We start from the raw sequence: 21,193 nt of genomic DNA, 5'->3' as shown, positions 1-21,193 counted from the left end.
TCTTTGGCAGCTCCCAGCCAGTCCTCTCATGTTCACACTAGTACTACTGTGTAGCTTCACATAAACACAGAGGGACTCACAATGCTCAGCTGGCTGGACTGTGGACAAGACCCATAACTTCGTGTAAATTTCAGCCTTCGTTGTTATTATGCAGCCTTTTACTTCCTGGTAAGTAGGTTAAATAACGTAAAGTCACTGTACTGGTCCTATGTTGGTGTGTAATGTTTGTTAGTAATTAGTTTATATAATCACCTTATCATCTTTTATGGTTAAAACTTCGTATATGTTTATCTAGAAAAAAATTGCCTATCTTACTGTGGAATTTAGGCATTTATTGGACAAATACTCAAATACTGTTAATATTTCACATTAATACTTTTATGAAAATTAGTACCAATATTAAGACAAACTTTAGTGGCAGAGGAAGTTTGCTCTGCTGTAAATGAGACTGTGGCTGCCTGTACAGAAAGCTGGCAGACGGGGGGGTCAGTCAGTGTTATCATTGTCGCTTGACGTGGTCGCCGTGTGTCTCCACGAGGGGTGAAGAGGTCAGCTGCCTAATGACTGGTATTATGCCAAACAGGAAACGACTCATCTCCAATGAAACCTCAGTGTGACATCCACGTTACATTCCTGTAGGGATTTCAAGCGAGTTGCCTGAACACAGTAGTGAAATTACTGTAAATGCGTCTTAGTAGGTTTTTCCCAATAGTGTCACTATAAAAACGCTTAATCTGAACTACTTTTGTACATTTATGCAGTATAGCTCCTCGTGAACGCGCACACGCACCCTGTGCTGCTGCTGCTTTGAACCTTTAAATTATTGATGTGGTCTCAGTGGATACCTACATGTACTGTAAAGTCTTTTACTCTGTCAGATATTAAATGTAATACATGTGATATAATTGGGGCAAGAGGGAGATACTGCAATGCTGATTTAATTAGAAACACTGTCATTTTAACTTTAGTTACTTTGAACAAACGTGCACATGTGTTTTCAGTACAGATAAATCCCTCTACACCTCGCTGTCTATGGAGCAGAGGCTTCTACTGTGTAAACAGTGGAATGGCACAATAAGCTGTCTCTTGTTTCACCTCTTATTCGCTGATGGATCCAGGAAGTTTTTTTGCTCTGAGTGCACACACACACACACGCACACACACACACGCACGCACACACACGCACACACACACACGCACGCACACACACATGCACACACATGCAGCCTCATTGGTTTTTGAATATTTGCTTAATACAGACAATCAGAAACCCCTTGTTTTTTTGAGTCAGCGGTTCCTTCTGCTTTTTTCTGACCAGAAGCAATGTCATTGTTTTACCTGGTGCACTCTGTCTTTTAGAAAATGCACATGCTGTGCTGTTTTCAGTGACTCGTGCCAGGCCGAACGGTCCCTTCCCTTCCTCTCTGGGACTTGAGGGGAGGTCACTCTGAATCCTGGTCAGCTGCTTGTAGTACTGTTGCCTATTGGATCATAATGGAGATTAAACATCCTGAGGTCAAATAGCTCTGATTGTTGGGAAAGAAGAGTTCAAGTTAGATTCTGATTATTTCGGTCTTTAAAGAATGAGTTCAGACAGATTTGACTGTTTTCTAAACTCAGCTCAAACTGAATGGATTTGTCAATTAGCAGAAAATTGTGATAATTGATTGTTGAGTTTTTTTTAGACTTGTATGATATTAACAGAATATCTTTATGTTTTGGATTGTTGCTTGGACAAAACAACACATTTGGGCTTTAGGGAAATTATGATGTGATCTTCTCTATTTTCTGACATTTACGTGACCGAGCCATTTAATCAAGGAAGCCTCAGACCAAATGTTAGCAGTTGGTCTTACATGCAGCAGGCTCCATTGTTTCAAAAAATTAATTAACAGCTTCTACACACATACGGCTTAACTTGTGTAACACACTAGGTTGGACTAGGCAAAAAACACTTTTTCTTTCCTTTCATCACTCTCTTTTACAACATACTCTCCTTTACTTAGTAGCTTTCAGCAGCCCTGCTAAGGTTTGTAACCCTGAAATTACTCATGTTTGGATTTATTTTCCATGTTCACATCCAAAAATAACAGGCACTTGAACTATTACACCCCCCCCACCCCTTAGCATACAGCCATTGGACGGTCCGTTTCCATGTATTCTTCACAAAAAACTTGAGGCATCAGTGGAATGTTAATTACTCTGCAGGGAAAGGAAAAAAGAGCTGTTGATTTTTTTTTTACTCTCTCTTAAGTGCTCAGCTGGTTGTAAGCGAAAGTTGGATTTCAGCCCACATCTGCACACTTCAGCTTTTAGGATAACCACTATCAAAGTTGTGATTAGCCTAAACAAACTCTTTGCCTGACACTGACTCAACCAGCAGAGCAGCAGCTTTCAGCAGGAAAGATCCTCTCATTCCTGCAGTTGTCACTTTCTAAAGATGTTTTATTTGACTGTGTACATTGGGTCTGTCAAACAACAGCAGAAACATCGCTGCTGTGTTGCTCACTTGTTATTCCATTATTAATTCATTGACTTATATAATGTCTCATTTCATGTTCCTGGGTTAGGAAGGCTCAAATGCTGTTAAGACGAAGCCAACACTGACTTTGCGTCTTTAGAGTATTGATCTGTGCATTGATAAATATTTAAACCAATGCGCCTTTTGTCTTTGTGTTCATGCAGACTGTATATCAACCACCACAGCCAAACAATGAGAGACATCCTTAAGAGAAAGTTTGCCGAGGTAGAAGACAATCCCCGCTACTCCTCCTCCTCTCCTCCGTCCTCCCTCTCCTCCCCCACCTCCTCGGAGTGGGAGTCCGACGGTGAGAGCAGCTCCTCCGACAACCAGGATTTCACCCATCGGAGCCTTTCTTCACCCACCAGTTTACCCAGTGAGTCTCCAAACCAGCAACCACTGTTTTCTTTTCCCTGTCTTTCAAATAATGCAAACCTCTTCTTTATCTGTCCGTTTTCCCTTCAGTGTTTTATAGGAGTGTCTCTTATCAGCCTGCAGCAGCACTGTTATAACTTGCTGATATGAAAATGCTAACCTTAGGGCCATTCTAGATAATGCACCGAGAACGACTCGCCTCTGGACTTTCTGTCCGGTTGTGTGGAAGCTCATTTGCCTGAGCAATAGCACAGTGTGGAATCAATTTGAATTGCAAGGTCCCTTTAAACAAGTCTTATCAAATGTCCTTACCCAGGGATCACAAAGCTGCACACAAGGCTTGCAATGACATTATATTCTGCAGTTTATTGTTGCACACTCTAAAACCTCATGTATTACACTTGTTCATGTGAGTCTGTTACCAGGTCTCACAACTGGTTCAAACAGTGCCCCAGTGTGGAGCTGCTGAGACGGACAGAGCAGCTGAGACAAAGCTTAGTCAACTGGTCTCTGTTGTTTACTGGAGCCAGAGTTCAGCCTCAGTTATGTGTGAAGGTCAAGATAATTTGTTGAAGCCAAACTATCAAACCAAACAGTAACCTGATGGATATTAACGACTAAACTGGCAGAAAGAGTCTAATTACATTCTGGTAAACCTCCAGCAGTTAGACCGTGGTTCACCTCTGTTCTCTCTCTGCTGTTGGTCTGTCCAGAAGACCCCTGTCTTGGTATTTCCTCTCCTCGCTTATGTTGAACTAATGACCAAAGTCACTCAAGTGAAACACCCAGTGTGTCCCCTAGTGGCCATTCAGAGACCTACAGAAACCAAAGCCTGTGTCAAAGTTATGGGCCTGTATTTAGCAAATATCTAAGAATCACATCTAGGGTTGTGCTGAAAGTTAACTTAGGACTGAAATCACCCCCACAGTACCTCAGAGTAGGACTTGAGAGTTGTTTGTGAAGCTTCCTACACTGACTTTCAGCAAGGACAATAATATTGTACAACATTTAGACCTGCAAAGTAGAAGTAATCATGACATGTTTTAGTTTTCTGATAATGTAATTGTTATGTTCTTACTTTTTAAAGCACCAGATGATCACTTTAAAGCTGGACCGGGCAGTGCCTCACTTTTTCTGATGTTTTGTGTGTCTCTTTCAAACCCAACCAGATCGGTCCATCCTGAAGAGGCCCAGGCTTGGAGGCGCACAGAGCAACGTGCGCTTCGACCAGGTGATGGTGTTCAGTTTCCCACGCTGCCAGGGCTTCACCAGCGTGCCCAGACGTGGAGGTGCCACCCTGGGCATGGTGCAGAGGCACAGCACCCTCCAAAGGTACACAGTGGCAGAGCATGCACTGGAGCAACGGCAAAGACGCAGAGAGAAGCTCAGAGAAAGACTGAGAGAAGAGAGGTTCAACGCACTGAAAAACAAAGTAAGTGCGCTTAAATGTTTACATGAGTTGCATTGTTTGTCCATGCAGCAGTCTTCTTACTGTACCTGTTGTTCTGATTCCAGCTCATCATCAGCGGGGCCATAGACCAACGAGAAGCAGACAGGTTCACTGTGGATCAAATCCCAGATGACGACAGTGACATCCACGTCAGTGATGCTGAGCTGAAGGATGAAGGCCTCCTTCCGCCGTACAGCTCCAAACAGCGGCAAGCGCTCCTGCAGGCGGCGGGGGTGAAGCGCATTGACCGGGAGGAGAAGAGGCAGCTTCACGCCCTGCGTCTCTCCAGAGAGGCATGTGGATGCGACTGCCAAGGCTTCTGTGAGCCAGAGACCTGTGCATGCAGTCTGGCAGGCATCAAGTGTCAGGTATGACACTGAACACAACATAACAAGCTTATTATATACTTGATTCGCCCATGAAAAGTCACTGAGGCAAATCTTACAGTGAGGAGGTTTGATGTTTCATTTTCTGTATCTGAAAGTTGAACAGATTTGAATGTGAAATTGTTGTTAAATCTCCTTTAACTACAATTTACAAGTTAAGCATCTCATGTATATCAGTCACATGTTGAAGGCTCGTTTAATGAAGAAAGGAAAGTAGTAGTTATCCTTGGTGCTTAGTTGAATTCAATATATAATCTACTGTAAAACAATATCAATCTGTCCAATTGTCCAATCCAGATTTTATTGTACCTTTACACTGTGGTAGCTGTCCCTTTACTGTGACATATGGGATATGGGTGTATTAGAGCAGTGCTTCTGTCTAACATACGCCCACATCCCCTTCATTGACGCCACCCATCAAGTTCCATTTCAATTGATTTTGAAACAGGATATTATTTAACACTATTGATTATATAAAAGCATATGTCACAATATTTTTTTTTATACAATTGAACTGTCAAAGTCAGTTTGGCCAAGTTACAACTACTGTTAGTGTTTCATTTATCCATTACTTTCTACATTGTTATTTTACAACAATTGATTCTCTCAATACATATCTGTGTTGTGGTATAATATTGCATATACTGTATTGAAGATTTCAATTATATCACCCACCCCACTTTGTGCTTTTGTTTTTTTCTTACAAAACAAAATGACATATCTGTAATAAATAGCCAATATAGAACTTTTTTTTTAAGACAACAAATGTTACTGTTCTCTTACCTAACATTATCTAACCTTATGATTTAGCAGCCAAAACACATTTGAGCTGTATTTGTCTTTCAGTGATTAACTTGAGATCATGTTGTCATACTCTGTGTTGTATTTGAGTATCCACAACTCTCTCTTTCTTTGACACACATAGGTTGACCGCTCCAACTTCCCATGTGGCTGCACTAAAGACGGTTGTGGAAACACTCATGGACGTATTGAGTTCGACTCCAGACGAGTGCAGACCCATTACATCCACACCGTCATGAGACTCGAGCTGGAGAAACGACTGCAAGATGAAACAGTGAGCCGAGAGGACCAAACAGCGCTTCCAGAGGACCATGAGGACCAGGATGAGGCTCATGCAGTTCAGAATACACAGGACAAGAGCTGCCCGTTTGCTTTCACCATGGAGGAAGATGGTCTTTCTCTCACCCTGCCTGCCACTCCTTCCTTCCATTTCATCCCAGAGCGGTTAGTAGTGGAGGAGAACAGCTGCAGCAGCGACATGACTGAGTCCTCCTGCTCTTCCTCTGACTCTGATGCAAGAGGATGCCTCACCGGCAGTCAGACTCTCCGTGAAGTTGACGGAGGGTTGCCCTGTTCTCTTAGTATCTGTGGAAATAATGATGACTCTATGTGTAGCCAGCTGAGGCACATGGGAGAACCCCCGACACAGCACAGCGGCAACTCTGCCCCACACAGCACAACTACGGACAGTATGGGACCACCCACAGCCAACACATTCACAGACAATATAAGCAGGACCTCGCTGACAGATTATCTCGATGAGAATGCAAACCAGGCCAGAGACTTCTTTGACAACGACTCGCTTGAGGACTTCCCAAACACCCCCTCCCCCACCGTTGACTATTCATCAGGCATGTACATGGACCTAAGTCTGTCCTCTGACTCCGACCTGGAGTTCTTCGACAGCGACTACCCCTCTGGACCAGTGCACAGCTCTTTTAAAGGACACAGGCATCCAGACAGCTTTTGCAATCTCCAGCTGTTCAGCTCTGTTAACCTGCCACAGTACGAGTCGAGCACCTACCTCCTGGAGTCTCTGATCGGCCTGACTGAGCCGAGCCCAGAGCAGGTTTATTCAGTCACAGATAATCAGTTTTTATAGATGATTCAAGGATTACAAAACGCTATATATGATATCATATAAGAGAATTACATGTAAAGAGCACTGCTTTTATATATTTGTAAGAATATTTCAGTGTACAAAGAATGATTGATGAAATATTTTTCCAAGCTGGATATTTTTTCTATCGCCTAAAATGATTTGCCTTTATGTCAGAGAAATCACACCTGAGTAATCTAATATATGTCATGTTTTTTTATTTTATTTTTTGACTCTATATAATGACATGTTATTTAATTTCTTCTTGTACCACAGCCACTGAGAATATTGGAAACTGATGAATGGAGGCTTTGAATAATTTTTATGAGTAATGTTAATATTTCATGGCCATATTTCCCCAAGATATCAATAAAAGCAGCTATTTTTTGCTGGTAGCTGGCTGTGGTGTAAGCAGGATAATCCACTTTGACTCATGGTAAGAGCCTTCATTTTGTGAATTAGTTTTAATAACTGCCTGGCTCATTGTGGATTATCCCTTATATGCTTCAATATGCAATATGTGTAGAATGTCTGTATTGGAGTAATAAAAGAAAGAATTTTTATTTATTGTTATCAAATCTGTTTGATGAGTGGTAATTTATCAATCAATGGTTCTTAGGAGTCGTGAAGAAAAGAGGACATCACAATAAAAGGTCATAGTATCGTAAGGCATTAGAAGTCGCCAATAAAACTAATGTGAATGTCTTTGGACTGCGGGAAGGAGCCGGAGCACATTGGCACAGGGAGGACATGAAAACTCCACAGAGAAAGGCCCCGGAACCGGGATTCGAACCCAGAACCTTCTCACTGGGAAGTGAAAGTTTTAACAGCTACACCACCGTGCCGCCTAATGAATAAATCATAGTATATTTAGGCATAAAAAGGTCATTGTATAGTAAGGCATAAAAAGTCAAGAAAACAAAAAATAGTAAGGCATGAAAAGTAATAACAACAACATAGTATAGTAAGGCACTTTTTAAAGGCATAAAAAGTAAAAAATGACATGGGCATGAATAGTCATAACAACGTCAAATTGTAGTAAGGCATAAAAACTAGAGAGTATAGTAAGGCATAAAGATTCATAAAAACAGCATAGTATATTAAAGCTTTAAAAAACATAAAAATGTCAGTATATTAAGGTATAAAAAGATATAGAAAAAGTCATGGTAGTGTGAGAACAAAAAAGTCATGAAAACAACATACTTTATTTAGGCAAAAAAAGTCATAAAAACATTATAGTTAGTAAGGCATGAAGACAACATAGTAAAGTAAGGCATAAAAGGCATAAAAATGTAAAAGTATACTACGGCATTAAAACGACATATTATAGTAAGGGATAAAAGGCAAAAAAAAAGGCATCGTATAGTATGGCATAAAAACAACATAGTATATTAAGGCATAAAACGCATAAAAACGACAGTATAGTAAGGCATGAAAAATAATAAAAACAACATTGTATTATATGGCATAAAAATTCATAAAAACTTCATAGTATTGTAAGGCATAAAAAAAAAACCGACATAGTATAGTAATGCATAAAAAGTCATAAAAACGTCATAGTATAATGAGGCATAAAAAGTCATAAAAACGTCATAGTATAGTAAGGCATGAAAAGTCAAAAAAAAGGACATAGTATAATAAGGCACAAAAAGTCATAAAAAAGTCATAGTATAATGAGGCATAAAAAGTTATAAAAACGTCATAGTATAGTATGGCATAAAAACAACATTATAGTAAATCATAAAAACGTCATAGTATAGTATGGCATAAAAATTCATAAAAACATCATAGTATAGTATGGCAAAAAAAGTCATAAAAACGTCATAGTATAGTAAGGCATAAAAATTCATAAAAACAACATATTATAGTAAGGCATAAAGCGCATAAAAACGACATAGTATAGTATGGCATAAAAATGTCATAGTATAGTAAGGCATGAAAAGTCATAAAAACGTCATAGTATATTAAGGCATGAAAAGTCATAAAAACGTCATAGTATAATAAGGCATAAAAAGTTATAAAAACGTCATAGTATAGTATGGCATAAAAACAACATTATAGTAAATCATAAAAACGTCATAGTATAGTGAGGCATAACAATTCATAAAAACATCATAGTATAGTATGGCATAAAAACGACATAGTATAGTAAGACACAAAAAGTCATAAAAAAGTCAAAGTATAATAAGGCATAAAACGCATAAAAACGTCATAGTATAGTATGGCATAAAAACGTCATAGTATATTAATGCATAAAAATTCATAAAAACATCATAGTATGGTATGGCATAAAAAGTCATAAAAAACGTTATAGAATAATAAGGCATAAAAATGAATTAAAATATCATATTATAGTATGGCATAAAAAGTCATAAAAACGTCATAGTATAATAGGGCATAAAAATTCATAAAAACGACATAGTATAGTAAGGCATAAAAAGTGATAAAAACGTCATAGTATAATATGGCATAAAAATGTCATAGTATAGTAAGGCATAAAACGTCAAAAAATATTATAGTGTTTTAAGGCATAAACAGTCATAAATACATCATATTATGATTAGGAATAAAACAAAATAGTAGAGTAAGGCATAAAAATGCCAAAAAACCTTAAAGCTTATTGTGGCACGAAATTATACAAAAAATGTCATAGTATAGTATGGCATAAAACGTTAAATGAACATCATAGTATTTTAAGGCATAAACAGTCATAAAAACATCATAGTATGATAAGGAATAAAACGACATAGTATAGTAAGGCATAAAAATGCCAAAAAATTTCATAATATAGTATGGCATAAAATTATGAAAAATCGTCATAGTATAGTATGGCATAAAACGTCAAAAAATATTATAGTGTTTTAAGGCATAAACAGTCATAAATACATCATATTATGATAAGGAATAAAACAAAATAGTAAAGTAAGGCATAAAAATGCCAAAAAATGTCATAGTATTGTATGGCATAAAATGTCAAAAAATATTATAGTGTTTTAAGGCATAAACAGTCATAAAAACATCATAATATGATAAGGAATAAAACGACATAGTATAGTAAGGCATAAAAATGCCAAAAAATTTCATAATATAGTACAGCATAAAATTATGAAAAATCGTCATAGTATAGTATGGCATAAAACGTCAAAAAATATTATAGTGTTTTAAGGCATAAACAGTCATAAATACATCATATTATGATAAGGAATAAAACAAAATAGTAGAGTAAGGCATAAAAATGCCAAAAAACCTTAAAGTTTATTGTGGCACGAAATTATACAAAAAATGTCATAGTATAGTATGGCATAAAACGTCAAAAAAACATCATAGTATTTTAAGGCATAAACGGGCATAAAAACATCATATTATGATAAGGAATAAAACAAAATGGTAGAGTAAGGCATAAAAAAGCCCAAATACTTTAAAGTTTATTGTGGCATGAAATTAAAAAAAAAAAGTCATAGTATAGTATGGCATAAAACGTCAAAAAAACATCATATTATAGTATGGCAAAAAAAGTCATAAAAACGTCATAGTATAGTAAGGCATAAAAATTCATAAAAACAACATATTATAGTAAGGCATAAAAAGTGATAAAAACGTCATAGTATAGTAAGGCATGAAAAGTCATAAAAACGTCATAGTATATTAAGGCATGAAAAGTCATAAAAAAGTCATAGTATAATAAGGCATAAAAAGTTATAAAAACGTCATAGTATAGTATGGCATAAAAACAACATTATAGTAAATCATAAAAACGTCATAGTATAGTAAGGCATAAAAATTCATAAAAACATCATAGTATAGTATGGCATAAAAAGTCAGAAAAAAGTCAAAGTATAATAAGGCATAAAAAGTCATAAAAATGACATAGTATAGTAAGGCATGAAAAGTCATAAAAACGTCATAGTATAGTAAGGCATAAAAATTCATAAAAATGACATAGTATAGTAAGGCATAAAAAGTGATAAAAACGTCATAGTATAGTATGGCATAAAAACGTCATAGTATATTAATGCATAAAAATTCATAAAAACATCATAGTATAGTATGGCATAAAAAGTCATAAAAAACGTTATAGAATAATAAGGCATACAAATTAATTAAAATATCATATTATAGTATGGCATAAAAAGTGATAAAAACGTCATAGTATAATAAGGCATAAAAATGTCATAGTATAGTAAGGCATAAAACGCATAAAAACGTCATAGTATATTAAGGCATGAAAAGTCATAAAAAGGACATAGTATAATAAGGCATAAAAAACGTCATAATATAGTATGGCATAAAAACAACATTATAGTAAATCATAAAAACGTCATAGTATAGTATTGCATAAAGCGCATAAAAACGACATAGTATATTAAGGCATGAAAAGTCAAAAAAAGGACATAGTATAATAAGGCACAAAAAGTCATAAAAACATCATAGTATGATAAGGAATAAAACGACATAGTATAGTAAGGCATAAAAATGCCAAAAAATTTCATAATATAGAATGGCACGAAATTATACAAAAAATGTCATAGTATAGTATGGCATAAAACGTTAAATGAACATCATAGTATTTTAAGGCATAAACGGGCATAAAAACATCATATTATGATAAGGAATAAAACAAAATGGTAGAGTGAGGCATAAAAAAGCCCAAATACTTTAAAGTTTATTGTGGCATGAAATTATAAAAAAAATTTCATAGTATAGTATGGCATAAAACGTCAAAAAAACATCATAGTATTTTAAGGCATAAACAGTCATAAAAACATCATAGTATGATAAGGAATAAAACGACATAGTATAGTAAGGCATAAAAATGCCAAAAAATTTCATAATATAGAATGGCACGAAATTATACAAAAAATGTCATAGTATAGTATGGCATAAAACGTTAAATGAACATCATAGTATTTTAAGGCATAAACGGGCATAAAAACATCATATTATGATAAGGAATAAAACAAAATGGTAGAGTGAGGCATAAAAAAGCCCAAATACTTTAAAGTTTATTGTGGCATGAAATTATAAAAAAAATTTCATAGTATAGTATGGCATAAAACGTCAAAAAAACATCATAGTATTTTAAGGCATAAACAGTCATAAAAACATCATAGTATGATAAGGAATAAAACGACATAGTATAGTAAGGCATAAAAATGCCAAAAAATGTCATAGTATAGTATGGCATAAAAATGTCAAAAAGCATCATAGTATTGTATGGCATAAAACTGTCAAAAAATATTATAGTGTTTTAAGGCATAAACAGTCATAAAAACATCATAATATGATAAGGCATAAAACGACATAGTATAGTAAGGCATAAAAAGTCATAAAAACGTCATAGTATATTAAGGCATAAACAGTCATAAAAACATCATAGTATGATAAGGAATAAAACGACATAGTATAGTAAGGCATAAAAATGCCAAAAAATTTCATAATATAGTATGGCATAAAAACAACATTATAGTAAATCATAAAAACGTCATAATATAGTATGGCATAAAAAGTCATAAAAACGTCATAGTATAGTAAGGCATAAAAAGTCATAAAAACGTCATAGTATAATAAGGCATAAAACGCATAAAAACGTCATAGTATAGTAAGGCATAAAAAGTCATAAAAACGTTATAGAATAATAAGGCATACAAATTAATTAAAATATCATATTATAGTATGGCATAAAAATGTCAAAAAATATTGTAGTGTTTTAAGGCATAAACAGTCATAAATACATCATATTATGATAAGGAATAAAACGACATAGTATAGTATGGCATAAAAACGTCATAGTATATTAATGCATAAAAATTCATAAAAACATCATAGTATGGTATGGCATAAAAAGTCATAAAAAACGTTATAGAATAATAAGGCATAAAAATGAATTAAAATATCATATTATAGTATGGCATAAAAAGTCATAAAAACGTCATAGTATAATAGGGCATAAAAATTCATAAAAACGACATAGTATAGTAAGGCATAAAAAGTGATAAAAACGTCATAGTATAATATGGCATAAAAATGTCATAGTATAGTAAGGGATAAAACGTCAAAAAATATTATAGTGTTTTAAGGCATAAACAGTCATAAATACATCATATTATGATTAGGAATAAAACAAAATAGTAGAGTAAGGCATAAAAATGCCAAAAAACCTTAAAGCTTATTGTGGCACGAAATTATACAAAAAATGTCATAGTATAGTATGGCATAAAACGTCAAAAAATATTATAGTGTTTTAAGGCATAAACAGTCATAAATACATCATATTACGATAAGGAATAAAACAAAATAGTAGAGTAAGGCATAAAAATGCCAAAAAATTTCATAATATAGTATGGCATAAAATTATGAAAAATCGTCATAGTATAGTATGGCATAAAACGTCAAAAAAACATCATAGTATTTTAAGGCATAAACGGGCATAAAAACATAATATTATGATAAGGAATAAAACAAAATGGTAGAGTAAGGCATAAAAAAGCCCAAATACTTTAAAGTTTATTGTGGCATGAAATTATAAAAAAAATGTCATAGTATAGTATGGCATAAAACGTCAAAAAAACATCATAGTATTTTAAGGCATAAACAGTCATAAAAACATCATAGTATGATAAGGAATAAAACGACATAGTATAGTAAGGCATAAAAATGCCAAAAAATGTCATAGTATAGTATGGCATAAAAATGTCAAAAAGCATCATAGTATTGTATGGCATAAAATGTCAAAAAATATTATAGTGTTTTAAGGCATAAACAGTCATAAAAACATCATATATGATAAGGAATAAAACGACATAGTATAGTAAGGCATAAAAATGCCAAAAAATTTCATAATATAGAATGGCACGAAATTATACAAAAAATGTCATAGTATAGTATGGCATAAAACGTCAAAAAAACATCATAGTATTTTAAGGCATAAACGGGCATAAAAACATAATATTATGATAAGGAATAAAACAAAATGGTAGAGTAAGGCATAAAAAAGCCCAAATACTTTAAAGTTTATTGTGGCATGAAATTATAAAAAAAATGTCATAGTATAGTATGGCATAAAACGTCAAAAAAACATCATATTATAGTATGGCAAAAAAAGTCATAAAAACGTCATAGTATAGTAAGGCATAAAAATTCATAAAAACAACATATTATAGTAAGGCATAAAAAGTGATAAAAACGTCATAGTATAGTAAGGCATAAAAATGCCAAAAAACGTCATAGTATAGTATAGCATAAAATCATGAAAAATCGTCATAGTATAGCATGGCATAAAACGTCAAAAAAACATCATAGTATTTTAAGGCATAAACAGTCATAAAAACATCATATTATGATAAGGAATTAAACAAAATAGTATAGTAAGGCATAAAAATGCCAAAAAACATCACAGTACAACATGGCATAAAAATGCCAAAAAATGTCATAGTATAGTATGGCATAAAACGTTAAATGAACATCATAGTATTTTAAGGCATAAACGGGCATAAAAACATCATATTATGATAAGGAATAAAACAAAATGGTAGAGTGAGGCATAAAAAAGCCCAAATACTTTAAAGTTTATTGTGGCATGAAATTATAAAAAAAATTTCATAGTATAGTATGGCATAAAACGTCAAAAAAACATCATAGTATTTTAAGGCATAAACAGTCATAAAAACATCATAGTATGATAAGGAATAAAACGACATAGTATAGTAAGGCATAAAAATGCCAAAAAATGTCATAGTATAGTATGGCATAAAAATGTCAAAAAGCATCATAGTATTGTATGGCATAAAATGTCAAAAAATATTGTAGTGTTTTAAGGCATAAACAGTCATAAAAACATCATAATATGATAAGGAATAAAACGACATAGTATAGTAAGGCATAAAAATGCCAAAAAATTTCATAATATAGTATGGCATAAAATTATGAAAAATCGTCATAGTATAGTATGGCATAAAACGTCAAAAAAACATCATAGTATTTTAAGGCATAAACGGGCATAAAAACATAATATTATGATAAGGAATAAAACAAAATGGTAGAGTAAGGCATAAAAAAGCCCAAATACTTTAAAGTTTATTGTGGCATGAAATTATAAAAAAAATGTCATAGTATAGTATGGCATAAAACGTCAAAAAAACATCATATTATAGTATGGCAAAAAAAGTCATAAAAACGTCATAGTATAGTAAGGCATAAAAATTCATAAAAACAACATATTATAGTAAGGCATAAAAAGTGATAAAAACGTCATAGTATAGTAAGGCATAAAAATGCCAAAAAATGTCATAGTATAGTATGGCATAAAATTATGAAAAATTGTCATAGTATAGTATGGCATAAAACGTCAAAAAATATTATAGTGTTTTAAGGCATAAACAGTCATAAATACATCATATTATGATTAGGAATAAAACAAAATAGTAGAGTAAGGCATAAAAATGCCAAAAAACCTTAAAGTTTATTGTGGCACGAAATTATACAAAAAATGTCATAGTATAGTATGGCATAAAACGTTAAATGAACATCATAGTATTTTAAGGCATAAACAGTCATAAAAACATCATAGTATGATAAGGAATAAAACGACATAGTATAGTAAGGCATAAAAATGCCCAAAAATTTCATAATATAGAATGGCATAAAATTATGAAAAATTGTCATAGTATAGTATGGCATAAAACGTTAAATGAACATCATAGTATTTTAAGGCATAAACGGCATAAAAACATCATATTATGATAAGGAATAAAACAAAATGGTAGAGTGAGGCATAAAAAAGCCAAATACTTTAAAGTTTATTGTGGCATGAAATTATAAAAAAAATTTCATAGTATAGTATGGCATAAAACGTCAAAAAAACATCATAGTATTTTAAGGCATAAACAGTCATAAAAACATCATAGTATGATAAGGAATAAAACGACATAGTATAGTAAGGCATAAAAATGCCAAAAAATGTCATAGTATAGTATGGCATAAAAATGTCAAAAAGCATCATAGTATTGTATGGCATAAAATGTCAAAAAATATTGTAGTGTTTTAAGGCATAAACAGTCATAAAAACATCATAATATGATAAGGAATAAAACGACATAGTATAGTAAGGCATAAAAATGCCAAAAAATTTCATAATATAGTATGGCATAAAATTATGAAAAATCGTCATAGTATAGTATGGCATAAAACGTCAAAAAAACATCATAGTATTTTAAGGCATAAACGGGCATAAAAACATAATATTATGATAAGGAATAAAACAAAATGGTAGAGTAAGGCATAAAAAAGCCCAAATACTTTAAAGTTTATTGTGGCATGAAATTATAAAAAAATGTCATAGTATAGTATGGCATAAAACGTCAAAAAAACATCATATTATAGTATGGCAAAAAAAGTCATAAAAACGTCATAGTATAGTAAGGCATAAAAATTCATAAAAACAACATATTATAGTAAGGCATAAAAAGTGATAAAAACGTCATAGTATAGTAAGGCATAAAAATGCCAAAAAATGTCATAGTATAGTATGGCATAAAATTATGAAAAATTGTCATAGTATAGTATGGCATAAAACGTCAAAAAATATTATAGTGTTTTAAGGCATAAACAGTCATAAATACATCATATTATGATAAGGAATAAAACAAAATAGTAGAGTAAGGCATAAAAATGCCAAAAAACCTTAAAGTTTATTGTGGCACGAAATTATACAAAAAATGTCATAGTATAGTATGGCATAAAACGTTAAATGAACATCATAGTATTTTAAGGCATAAACAGTCATAAAAACATCATAGTATGATAAGGAATAAAACGACATAGTATAGTAAGGCATAAAAATGCCAAAAAATTTCATAATATAGAATGGCATAAAATTATGAAAAATCGTCATAGTATAGTATGGCATAAAACGTCAAAAAAACATCATAGTATTTTAAGGCATAAACGGGCATAAAAACATCATATTATGATAAGGAATAAAACAAAATGGTAGAGTGAGGCATAAAAAAGCCCAAATACTTTAAAGTTTATTGTGGCATGAAATTATAAAAAAAATGTCATAGTATAGTATGGCATAAAACGTCAAAAAAACATCATAGTATTTTAAGGCATAAACAGTCATAAAAACATCATAGTATGATAAGGAATAAAACGACATAGTATAGTAAGGCATAAAAATGCCAAAAAATGTCATACTATAGTATGGCATAAAATTATGAAAAATCGTCATAGTATAGTATGGCATAAAACGTCAAAAAAACATCATAGTATTTTAAGGCATAAACGGGCATAAAAACATAATATTATGATAAGGAATAAAACAAAATGGTAGAGTAAGGCATAAAAAAGCCCAAATACTTTAAAGTTTATTGTGGCATGAAATTATAAAAAAAATGTCATAGTATAGTATGGCATAAAACGTCAAAAAAACATCATATTATAGTATGGCAAAAAAAGTCATAAAAACGTCATAGTATAGTAAGGCATAAAAATTCATAAAAACAACATATTATAGTAAGGCATAAAAAGTGATAAAAACGTCATAGTATAGTAAGGCATAAAGCGCATAAAAACGACATAGTATAGTAAGGCATGAAAAGTCATAAAAACGTCATAGTATATTAAGGCATGAAAAGTCATAAAAAGGACATAGTATAATGAGGCATAAAAAACGTCATAGTATAGTATGGCATAAAAACAACATTATAGTAAATCATAAAAACGTCATAGTATAGTATGGCATAAAGCGCATAAAAACGACATAGTATATTAAGGCATGAAAAGTCAAAAAAAGGACATAGTATAATAAGGCACAAAAAGTCATAAAAACATCATAGTATGATAAGGAATAAAACGACATAGTATAGTAAGGCATAAAAATGCCAAAAAACCTTAAAGTTTATTGTGGCATGAAATTATAAAAAAATGTCATAGTATAGTATGGCATAAAACGTCAAAAAATATTATAGTGTTTTAAGGCATAAACAGTCATAAATACATCATATTATGATAAGGAATAAAACAAAATAGTAGAGTAAGGCATAAAAATGCCAAAAAATTTCATAATATAGTATGGCATAAAATTATGAAAAATCGTCATAGTATAGTATGGCATAAAACGTCAAAAAAACATCATAGTATTTTAAGGCATAAACAGTCATAAAAACATCATAGTATGATAAGGAATAAAACGACATAGTATAGTAAGGCATAAAAATGCCAAAAAATGTCATAGTATAGTATGGCATAAAATTATGAAAAATTGTCATAGTATAGTATGGCATAAAACGTCAAAAAATATTATAGTGTTTTAAGGCATAAACAGTCATAAATACATCATATTATGATAAGGAATAAAACAAAATAGTAGAGTAAGGCATAAAAATGCCAAAAAATTTCATAATATAGTATGGCATAAAATTATGAAAAATCATCATAGTATAGTATGGCATAAAACGTCAAAAAAACATCATAGTATTTTAAGGCATAAACAGTCATAAAAACATCATAGTATGATAAGGAATAAAACGACATAGTATAGTAAGGCATAAAAATGCCAAAAAATGTCATAGTATAGTATGGCATAAAATTATGAAAAATTGTCATAGTATAGTATGGCATAAAACGTCAAAAAATATTATAGTGTTTTAAGGCATAAACAGTCATAAATACATCATATTATGATAAGGAATAAAACAAAATAGTAGAGTAAGGCATAAAAATGCCAAAAAATTTCATAATATAGTATGGCATAAAATTATGAAAAATCGTCATAGTATAGTATGGCATAAAACGTCAAAAAAACATCATAGTATTTTAAGGCATAAACAGTCATAAAAACATCATAGTATGATAAGGAATAAAACGACATAGTATAGTAAGGCATAAAAATGCCAAAAAATGTCATAGTATAGTATGGCATAAAATTATGAAAAATTGTCATAGTATAGTATGGCATAAAACGTCAAAAAATATTATAGTGTTTTAAGGCATAAACAGTCATAAATACATCATATTATGATAAGGAATAAAACAAAATAGTAGAGTAAGGCATAAAAATGCCAAAAAACCTTAAAGTTTATTGTGGCACGAAATTATACAAAAAATATCATAGTATAGTATGGCATAAAACGTCAAAAAAACATCATAGTATTTTAAGGCATAAAACGTCAAAAAAACATCATAGTATTTTAAGGCATAAACGGGCATAAAAACATCATATTATGATAAGGAATAAAACAAAATGGTAGAGTAAGGCATAAAAAAGCCCAAATACTTTAAAGTTTATTGTGGCATGAAATTAAAAAAAAAAGTCATAGTATAGTATGGCATAAAACGTCAAAAAAACATCATATTATAGTATGGCAAAAAAAGTCATAAAAACGTCATAGTATAGTAAGGCATAAAAATTCATAAAAACAACATATTATAGTAAGGCATAAAAAGTGATAAAAACGTCATAGTATAGTAAGGCATGAAAAGTCATAAAAACGTCATACTATATTAAGGCATGAAAAGTCATAAAAAAGTCATAGTATAATAAGGCATAAAAAGTTATAAAAACGTCATAGTATAGTATGGCATAAAAACAACACTATAGTAAATCATAAAAACGTCATAGTATAGTAAGGCATAAAAATTCATAAAAACATCATAGTATAGTATGGCATAAAAAGTCAGAAAAAAGTCAAAGTATAATAAGGCATAAAAAGTCATAAAAATGACATAGTATAGTAAGACATAAAAAGTCATAAAAACGTCATAGTATAGTAAGGCATAAAAATTCATAAAAATGACATAGTATAGTAAGGCATAAAAAGTGATAAAAACGTCATAGTATAGTATGGCATAAAAACGTCATAGTATATTAATGCATAAAAATTCATAAAAACATCATAGTATAGTATGGCATAAAAAGTCATAGAAAACGTTATAGAATAATAAGGCATACAAATTAATTAAAATATCATATTATAGTATGGCATAAAAAGTGATAAAAACGTCATAGTATAGTAAGGCATAAAAATGTCATAGTATAGTAAGGCATAAAAATGTCATAGTATAGTAAGGCATAAAACGCATAAAAACGTCATAGTATATTAAGGCATGAAAAGTCATAAAAAGGACATAGTATAATAAGGCATAAAAAACGTCATAGTATAGTATGGCATAAAAACAACATTATAGTAAATCATAAAAACGTCATAGTATAGTAAGGCATAAAACGCATAAAAACGTCATAGTATATTAAGGCATGAAAAGTCATAAAAACGTCATAGTATAATAAGGCATAAAAATGTCATAGTATAGTATTGCATAAAGCGCATAAAAACGACATAGTATATTAAGGCATGAAAAGTCAAAAAAAGGACATAGTATAATGAGGCACAAAAAGTCATAAAAACATCATAGTATGATAAGGAATAAAACGACATAGTATAGTAAGGCATAAAAATGCCAAAAAACCTTAAAGTTTATTGTGGCATGAAATTATAAAAAAATGTCATAGTATAGTATGGCATAAAATGTTAAATGAACATCATAGTATTTTAAGGCATAAACGGGCATAAAAACATCATATTATGATAAGGAATAAAACAAAATGGTAGAGTGAGGCATAAAAAAGCCCAAATACTTTAAAGTTTATTGTGGCATGAAATTATAAAAAAAATGTCATAGTATAGTAAGGCATAAAAATGCCAAAAAAATGTCATAGTATAGTATGGCATAAAAATGTCAAAAAGCATCATAGTATTGTATGGCATAAAATGTCAAAAAATATTATAGTGTTTTAAGGCATAAACAGTCATAAAAACATCATAATATGATAAGGAATAAAACGACATAGTATAGTAAGGCATAAAACGTCAAAAAAACATCATAGTATATTAAGGCATAAACAGTCATAAAAACATCATAGTATGATAAGGAATAAAACGACATAGTATAGTAAGGCATAAAAATGCCAAAAAATTTCATAATATAGTATGGCATAAAATTATGAAAAATCGTCATAATATAGTATGGCATAAAACGTCAAAAAAACATCATAGTATTTTAAGGCATAAACAGTCATAAAAACATCATAGTATGATAAGGAATAAAACAACATAGTATAGTAAGGCATAAAAATGCCAAAAAATGTTATAGAATAATAAGGCATAAAAATTAATTAAAATATCATATTATAGTAAACTTTAAAGTATTTGGGCTTTTTTATGCCTCACTCTACTCTATGATAAGGAATAAAACGACATAGTATAGTAAGGCATAAAACGTCAAAAAAACATCATAGTATATTAAGGCATAAACAGTCATAAAAACATCATAGTATGATAAGGAATAAAACGACATAGTATAGTAAGGCATAAAAATGCCAAAAAATGTCATAGTATAGTATGGCATAAAAATGTCAAAAAGCATCATAGTGTTTTAAGGCATAAACAGTCATAAAAACATCATAATATGATAAGGAATAAAACAAAATGGTAGAGTGAGGCATAAAAAAGCCCAAATACTTTAAAGTTTATTGTGGCATGAAATTATAAAAAAATGTCATAGTA

General features: G+C 31.6%; 1 protein-coding gene across 1 annotated transcript; it reads left to right on the top strand.

The window, feature by feature from the left end:
• The first annotated feature begins 39 nt into the window (after positions 1-39).
• Positions 40-7,210, top strand: LOC130179429 (cysteine/serine-rich nuclear protein 1-like). The gene is made up of 5 exons (XM_056392399.1): positions 40-168; positions 2,686-2,897; positions 4,066-4,328; positions 4,412-4,714; positions 5,658-7,210. Exons 2-5 carry the CDS (start codon positions 2,714-2,716, stop codon positions 6,633-6,635), a joined length of 1,728 nt encoding a protein of 575 aa, XP_056248374.1. The 5' UTR covers positions 40-168; positions 2,686-2,713; the 3' UTR covers positions 6,636-7,210.
• Positions 7,211-21,193: the final 13,983 nt, after the last annotated feature.

This window comes from Seriola aureovittata, chromosome 12 (genome assembly GCF_021018895.1).
Source record: "Seriola aureovittata isolate HTS-2021-v1 ecotype China chromosome 12, ASM2101889v1, whole genome shotgun sequence".
NCBI classification, from domain to species: Eukaryota; Metazoa; Chordata; class Actinopteri; order Carangiformes; family Carangidae; genus Seriola; species Seriola aureovittata.
Note: the sequence above shows the minus strand (reverse complement) of the source record. Positions and strands in the feature narration are given on the sequence as shown.

Bases quoted from the DNA above. Each gene is read 5' to 3' on its own strand.
- LOC130179429 (XM_056392399.1), top strand. From the start codon at position 2,714: ATGAGAGACATCCTTAAGAGAAAGTTTGCCGAGGTAGAAGACAATCCC. The intron at 4,329-4,411 runs GTAAGTGCGCTT...TTCTGATTCCAG, and splicing joins TCAACGCACTGAAAAACAAA to CTCATCATCAGCGGGGCCAT. The intron at 4,715-5,657 runs GTATGACACTGA...TGACACACATAG, and splicing joins TGGCAGGCATCAAGTGTCAG to GTTGACCGCTCCAACTTCCC.